The 8,480-nt window shown below is 52.7% G+C and overlaps 1 protein-coding gene across 1 annotated transcript; it reads left to right on the plus strand.

Moving 5' to 3' along the window:
* The first annotated feature begins 1,684 nt into the window (after nt 1-1,684).
* Nucleotides 1,685-4,267, plus strand: LOC123078880 (probable methyltransferase TCM_000336). The gene is made up of 2 exons (XM_044501527.1): nt 1,685-2,044; nt 2,975-4,267. The coding sequence occupies exon 2, from the start codon at nt 3,040-3,042 to the stop codon at nt 4,177-4,179; it is 1,140 nt and encodes a 379-aa protein (XP_044357462.1). The 5' UTR covers nt 1,685-2,044; nt 2,975-3,039; the 3' UTR covers nt 4,180-4,267.
* The last annotated feature ends 4,213 nt before the right edge of the window (nt 4,268-8,480 follow it).

Below are 8,480 nucleotides of genomic sequence, written 5' to 3' on the forward strand. Positions count from 1 at the left end.
GAGAATTGAAACTGATTATAATATCTTGTTGTCGGCATAATAGAAAGCAGGGTACCCCGAGCGTACCGACAGAACAAGAAAATATGTTGAAATCCCTCCTCCCAATTAACACTACAATGGCTTCACCACGTGGGGGCATGTAGATCTTTGTGAAGATTTACTGCTAAGTAAATCTACTCCGAGAGCCCCTCGAATGTCCATTCATCATAGAATTTTGCACGCACCTAGCGCACTTTAGCATCTTCGATGCCGAAAAAATTCAGGTTTTTGAAAAATTGTTTTAGGAGTTTCTTCTTCTTCTTCTTCTGAATTTACTGTTCCTGGGTGGGAGCAGATAAACTGGGCTCACTCAAACATGACAATTTACATTAGTGAATCAGCAGCTTAGAACTTAGAGAGATTAGGCACAGTCCTGAAGGGACAAAGTGTTGTGCACAGATACCTTAAATAATGCATCCGGGGATATAAAATGTGGAATAGATCAGACCATATCTAGAATTTTAAATGTGCTGTCAAAGCCTGAAAAGGGCATTAAACATTTGCAGCAATGGACGTGTCCATCTAGGGCATTCGCTAGGCCAGAAATTCGCATTTTCTTTGTTCTCCATTACCTGAAATGCAAAAAAAGAGATGCGTATAGGCGATGCTATGTGCTTACAATATAGCATGTCTAGTCTTAATCAGTACGTGGGCAGATCTCTTTGCCTAAGCTTTTTTTTGTTTGCGAGAACTCTTTGTCTAAGCTCCAACTGTAAAAGCCTAGCCAAGTTACATAATTCTCGCATTGTCTGTCTCCGCCTTTTCCCCAAGTGCATGCAGACAGAGATTCCTGCTTGCTTGTTCGTCGAATTTACTTATTCAGAAGTGATGTTAGTCGTTAGATTTGAACTGTGTGATTAATATAAAGGGCCTAGCTTAGCCATAGGTTTATTCTTGTGCGTCTGTCAGTACTTTTGCTTCACCCGCGAATAAAGCTCAGGACCGTTTCCCTGCATGAAAACGACCGCAATTATGCATGACGCCCGCCGGCCGCGGTTTATGCTTGGGAGGAGACGAGCAACAGCGAAACGGAGGGAGAAGATTCACCAGGGGAGATGGATTCGGCCTGCGACTGTGCCGAACACTCTCGTCCTGGGAAGCAACTCGCCTGGGCCTCAGGCTCTCATGGGCGCATTCCACTCTTGACAGGCAAGTTAGCGGAGGGAATGTACCGACGAGGCGTCGGCACGCAGCGCTCGTCCTTTCCCTGGGATGCCCTGCTCCTCTCGTACCTGTGACCACCCCGCCACCGACTGACCAGCCAACACCAACCCGAGGAAAGGAGAGGCAATGGAAGAAAAACACCGGGCGGCCGGAGAAGGAGGACGACTCCTCCCTCCTCCGCCACCAACTGCACAACCCCGCACGGAAAAGATGATGGAAAAGCGGCCATCGTCGGTCCATCCCGCATCTCGCTGCCGCTTAATTTTCCACCGGCACCGCCTACTTGTCCCGCGACCATACGCTACGAACTCATGGGCCTCGAATATCTTCCGTCTTCTCCAGAGCCCGGCTTTTGGAGATTCCTCTCATAAACTAACCGCAAGATTGGATGAATCTTTGTTTTGTTTATGTACACACAGAGTCACGGAGTCCACAGGCATGGATGATACGGATGGGCGCGTGAATGAATGCATCGTGAGAAGTGAGAACCAGCTGTGTGTGGCGTATCGTATCTAATCCATGGCTCCATGCATGTATAAGAATATGATATACTACTAGAGAAAAGCGAGAGACATGCTGATATTTTTCTCCATGCGGTAGCCAACGGTGTGGAGCCGAGCATGGACATGGTGGTGGTGGTGGTCATTTTTACGACTACAGTTGTGCGCAAGTGGGGGCAGCCTCTCGCAACTGGACTATTCGGATTCCATTTGCCTGCCTATAAATTCTCCGAGCCGCGAGCACTGCAGATGCCAAACCACCCAACCTGCTAACCAAGCAAGGCAAAGTGAAGCAAAGCAGCTTGGAGAGGAGACCAGCGGATACTGCCTGAAATCCAAAGGTAAGTTCTTGGCAATCTGCTTGGTCTGGCTCTGAAATGGGTGGTGTGCGTGTTACTAGGTCTGCAAATAGCATTGTCTGCCCCTGTCCCAATGGGCGGCGACGCTAGGCAGCTAGAGGATGGCTTTGTCCTCTGCATTCGTTCAGTTAGTCCGTGTTTATCCACTTCTCCCGTGTGTGTTCAATCAAGAACCTTCCATTTCTGAAACGAAGCGCTGAAAAGAGAGGCTTTTTGCACATGGAAATGCCTGTTAGCAAAGTGGGCATGCTTTCAGGAATTGCACCCATTTCCCTTTGTCCATTCAGGCATGGGAATGTCGTCCTTTCCTAATAGCAAGAACAAAATCTTGCTTAGAAAAAGCTTGGATATGTCTCTGAGTTGCGACCATGCCTGCATGCATAGGAGTCCTAGTAGAGACAGGGTACCAATTGAGCACCAAAGGTGTCGGTTGACTCAGGTTTTCAGCCACTTGCTGGCGAGGGAACATGGCGCATAAATTTATTTCTACCATTCTTTCTTTTTATATGTTCCAAAAGGAAAAAAGTTTTCACCAGTTGTTTTGCTGCTTGCAGCACCTTTTCTTTTTCTTCCATGTACTGTTTTCGCCACACTTTCACTTGGTTTCACCTGGGGGTCAAATCTAGCACCATGCATGATATGATAGCAGCGAATCACAGACCATGTACTGAAAGCTTGACAGTATTGTACTTTTATCTGAACCTGGCTTCTCAATCAGTCACACCAAACCCAGCCAAAAAGGAGATCTCAGTTAGACATATCACGCTCTGTTTGCGCAAAGCGGCCTAAACAGATGCCTCGAGAATATTTGTTTACACCTACCGTGGGCAGGGGCAGGGTATAATTTGTGCAAAATGAGGATGTACTGCACAATTAACCAGAGTTCTGACCCTGTATATTACATGACCGCAGGAAGAAGGCCAATCAACTCCCGAGACTTGAGATCGAGCTAGTCCACTACCACACAGTAGCCGGCAATGGCTTCCTCTTTGCTCCACTGCTCCGACAAGCTCCCGTTCATGGACGTGGAGACCATCCTCCACATGAAAGAAGGCCTCGACGAGAGCAGCTACGCGCAGAACTCCTCGCTCCAGAAAAGGGGCATGGACACCCTCAAGAGCCTCATCATCAACTCGGCGACGGACGTGTACATCTCCCAGATGCCGGAGAGGTTCACGGTGGCCGACCTCGGCTGCTCCTCGGGCCCCAACGCGCTCTGCCTGGTGGAGGACATCATCGGGGGCATCGGCAAGGTCTGCTGCCGGTCGTCGCAGCCGCCGCCCGAGTTCTCGGTGCTCCTCAACGACCTCCCCACCAACGACTTCAACACCATCTTCTTCAGCCTGCCGGAGTTCACCCACAGGCTCAAGTCCGCCGCCAAGTCCGACGAGTGGGGCCGGCCGATGGTGTTCCTGTCCGGCGTGCCCGGGTCCTTCTACGGGAGGCTGTTCCCGAGGACCAGCGTGCACTTCATCTGCTCCTGCTCCAGCCTGCACTGGCTCTCCCAGGTCCCGCCGGGCCTCTTCGACGAGGCCAAGGCGCCGATCAACAAGGGGAAGATGTACATATCGAGCACGAGCCCGCCCGCCGTGTCAGTGGCCTACCGGAGGCAGTTCCAGAGGGACTTCAGCCTGTTCCTCAAGTCGCGCGCCGCCGAGGTCTTCCCCGGCGGGCGGATGGTTCTGGCCATGCTCGGCCGGCAGACCGACGAGTGCGTCGACAGGAGGACGACCTTCCTGTGGGAGCTCCTCTCCGAGTCCTTCGCCGCGCTCGTGTCACAGGGGCTCGTGGAGCAGGACAAGGTGGACGCCTACAACGTGCCCTTCTACGCGCCGTCGCTGCAGGAGATCGAGGTGGAGGTGCGGCTGGAGGGGTCCTTCAGCCTCGACTACGTGCAGACGTACGAGATCAACCTCAGCAGCAGCGGCGACGCCAAGGAGGACGGCAGGACGGTGTCCATGGCGATCAGGGCCATCCAGGAGTCCATGCTCAGCCACCACTTCGGCCCGGACATCGTCGACGCGCTGTTCCACGAGTACACGCAGCTCGTCACCGAGTCCATGGAGAGGGAAGAGGTCAAGAGCGTCCAGATAGGGGTAGTCCTCACCAGGTTGTGACTCGAGTCTGTCTACTGACTCTATTTTTCTTTAGCAAGTTTAGGTTTGACTCTGTTCTATTGTCATATTCAAGGCCTGTTTGGTTGGAGATTTAATTTGCCACGCCTAAGGTAAGGTATCAGCCACACCTGTGGCGCGCCGTAGAAGTGTGGCGAGCAAAACAAACGCCACACCTTTTGGCGAAAATCCTACTGGAGAAACAACTACGCACTGTGGCAAGCCAAACATTAGTATAGAACCAAACGCATGCCTAGAAAGTTGTGGCTCGCCGCACCTTTGGCTTGGCAAGCTAAGGCTGGAACCAAACAGCCCCAGTATTGTTTAGTAGTACTCCGGTCCGGTCCATAAGGAGTAATTGGCAGCAAGTCACATTTATCATTGGAAAATGTTTAAAATCGGCCGACCGGCAGAGACTGACGCCGGTCACCTCCATGTGTGTATCCTTTGTCTCTTCAGCTTTACGCCATGTAGCAAGTTTAGCTTAGAATCTCGAATATCATTTCTAAACCCTGGCTTGTCTCCGCCCGGTTAAAAATAATTCACACAAAATACAAAAAAATTCCAATTTTTGCTCTAAATTCTAGATCATTTAAACATATGAGTAGCTCTCAGAGAAAAGACAAATTGGGTTAGAACAGTAAACGTTTTACATATCCTAAATTTGTGTTTTTTGCCGAGAACTACTCAGATATCCAAATGATCTGGAACTTGGAGCACACCGCACGCACCAAATTATCTACCATGTGATGTGGTCACCTATTATAGGTAGGGTCAAGGACCATGCCAGCATTCGGATGAATACATCAGGAGGATCACTGGAGGGCTCTACAACACTCGGGCAACCACACGTCACTCGGCGTCAGGAACAACCACTCGGATGTACAGGACAAGGAGGCGTCGTGGAGCTGCAACGGTCGAGGCATCCTAAGTCATCCAGTAAATAGAGTTATGGCTACCGTTACTTGTAACTGCTGTAGTATAGGCTCATTAGACTAGTAAACTGCCTCATTCAATGTCATTAATTACCCCGGCGGCGTGGGAGACATGGGGCTGCAGCGCACTCTATATAAGCCGCCCCCCTCTCCATAGCCGGGCACGTTCAACCCTTGTAACCATATCTATCAAATCAAAGCAAGCCTCAGGGCACGAGACGTAGGGCTGTTACCTCCACCGAGTGAGGGGCCTGAACTCGTTAAACACCGAGTGTTACACCTACACCGTAGCTAGACTCTGCCCCTTATTCGTACCCCTAGTACTCATTGTCAGGATCATAACCCCGACAGTTGGCGCCCACCTTGGGGCTAGGCGTCCAGCAAAATTTCACGGTGTAGGTGGATTTCTTCATCATCGTCGTCATCATGTCAGTCGGCGGCGAAGTCCACTTCGGGGCAATCTCCTTCATCGCCGATGACTCAGGGTGGCTACGCGAGGCCGCGCTGGACGTGGAGGCGTTGCCCATCCGTGGCGCGACACACTTCTGAGCCTCTTCCTATGGAGTCCTTCTCCGACAGCCCTCGGCTCCATACCGAGCGGTTGTCCATCCCACCGTTGTGCGTTGTCGCAAGCGCTCCGGGCGTTCGCGGCTGCAACGCTGGATCAATCACGCTGTCGCCACTCAGGCGGCGGCGGAACAAGTGGCGGCCATCGAGTTCGACGATCCCGCCCTCGACCTCTCGAACGGATCACTCGGCGACTCCTTAGAGGAATCCGAGTCCGAGAGCATTGAGTCGACTGCCGAGATTCTCATGGCAGACAACTCCGAGCACCACGTGCCCCCGGGTTACCCGGAGCCCAAAGGCGACCGCGCGGATGCATCTCACGCCAACACCAACGGCGGCTTCCCGGGACACGAGCCGTATGTGCCTAAGGCTCTCACTCGGGAGCAGCGAGACGAGCTCCGTCGCTAGAACGACCAGCTCCTGAACACTCCCATCACCGGAACGTCTCCTGAGGCATTAGCCATGTAGTGGACTCGCCTGGCTACTTTGGCCGAGCGCGATCGCCTCGAACAGCTCCAGAGGGAGCTGGACGAACGCGAGCGCAGTGAACCCAACTCCAGTCGGCACAAGCGTCGACTCTACTCGAGTGACCAACCTCGTAAGTATCAAGTCCTTACTCCGTTGCAAAATCTAGCAGCTCCCACTCGAAACGCGGACTCCATCCAGCCCTCTGGCTCTTCAGCCGGAGAAGGGATTCGTCAGATCTAGGCGCTCCTCAAGATAGCACTGTCGTAGAATGCGGCGGTGTCCCAGTCCAGAGACCGGATCCATAGCACATCTGTGCGTGCGGAGACCGTCCAGTCGGCCCATAGCCCACTCGGCTCGGGCAGGCGCCGAGCTACTTCCTCCTCCAGAGATCGTCATGAAGATCGAAGACGCGATCGAGTTGCGTCGCCCTGGCGTAACGACGACTACGATCACGTCCTGATGCCTCCACCATGAGATGTCGCGTACGGGCGCCAGCCCTACGATGGCAGACAGATGCACGGCGCTGACCGCAGGTCGAGTCCTACTCGCCCGTCGAGGGACACTCAAGACCCGCTGTTCAATGCGAGATCTGTTCTCGCTCAGAACCTGGTCGGCAGAGGCTGGGCCCTGCGAGAGGGCCAAGATCACGACGTGCCAAGTGGTTCCGTACCATCAGGTCCTAAGTGCTTCAGCCGTTACATACGAGCGGCTGAGATTCCCAACAACTTCAGGTTGGCCACGGGAATCAGCAAGTTCACCAGTGAATCCAAGCCCGAAATTTGGCTAGAAGATTACCGAGTGGCAGTCCAGATTGGCGGCGGCAACGATAATGTGGCCATGAGACATTTGCCACTGATGCTAGAGGGCTCCGCTTAGGCTTGGCTAACACAGCTCCCACCGAGTAGCATTTTCTGCTAGGACGACCTGGCGAAGGTGCTCGTCAAGACCTTTGAAGGCACATACAAGAGGGCAGGAGGTTTGGCCGAGTTGCAGCACTGTGTGCAGAAGTAGAATGAGACTCCCCGAGAGTATATCCAGCGGCGGACCACTCTACACAATACAGTGGAGAACGTCACCGAGCACCAGGAAATCTGCGCCTTCAAGGCCGGAGTTAGATATCGGGAGCTGAACATGAAGTTCGGCTGAACTGAGATCCCGACTCTCAGTCAGGCTATGGAGATAGCCAATCGGTATGCCTATGGTGAAGAAGAAGACCAACTGAGGAGCAACAAGAGCCAAGCTGGTGATGCTCATCAGTCGGAGAACAAGAGCAAGAAGCACAAGCGAAAAGCAGATGCTAGAGGAAGTGCCGAGGCTGCAGCTCTAGCCAGCCAAGGCAAAAAGAGGTCCTAGAAGTAGAAAAAAGAGTGGAAAGGGAAGAAGCAAGTCACCATGAAGAGTGATATCCTCGACCAACCTTGTCAGATCCACACCAAGAAGGACGAGGAGGGCAATTTGATTTTTCCCAAACACACCACTCGGGAGTGTCGACTCCTGAAGCAAGAGATGCGAAAAGATTCTTCTGGGGACAAGGATGAAGATGACGATGATGGGGCCAAGGGTACTTTCGGGTACCCCAATGTCAAGAACGTCTTGATCTTTGCTGATGTCGAAAGCAAGAGTCACCTCAAGGTAATCAACCGAGAGGTCAACATGGTAGTTCCGACTGTTACCAAATATCTCGACTGGGCTAAGACACCGGTGACCTTTGATCAGTCTGACCACCCGTCTCACATACCGACCCCTGGGCGGCAGGCCTTGGTGGTAGATCCGGTCGTAGGAGGAGTCCGACTGCGCAAAGTCCTTATGGACGACGACAACGGGCTTAATATCACTTACACCGACACCTTAGAAGCAATGGGCATTCCGATGACCCAGCTCCGCAAGAGCATCATGCAGTTCCACGGGGTAATCCCTGGGAAGAAGGCCAAATCACTCGGTCAGATCACCCTCAATGTCGTATTCGACGAAGAGAAGAACTTCCAAAAGGAACGGCTGACTTTTGAGGTGGTGTACTTCCAAAGCGCGTATCACGCCATCCTGGGTAGGCCTGCCTATGCACGTTACATGGCCCGTCCATGTTACGTGTACCTTAAACTCAAGATGCCAGGGCCGAAAGGCGTGATCACCATCACAGGAAATCGGAAGTTGGCCGAAGAGTGCCTCCAGAAGGGCTCCCAGATCGCTGACGACCAGATGGCGATGGCCGAGCTGGACGAATACAAGAAGGCGGCAGACCCAAGCAAACTATTGAAGTCCAAGAAGCTGACTGTGGAATCCGCTTTTCAGCTGGTGGGAGAAATGAAGCCGGTGAATATCCACCCTAAGGACCCG

This window comes from Triticum aestivum, chromosome 3D (assembly GCF_018294505.1).
Source record: "Triticum aestivum cultivar Chinese Spring chromosome 3D, IWGSC CS RefSeq v2.1, whole genome shotgun sequence".
Classification (NCBI taxonomy): Eukaryota; Viridiplantae; Streptophyta; class Magnoliopsida; order Poales; family Poaceae; genus Triticum; species Triticum aestivum.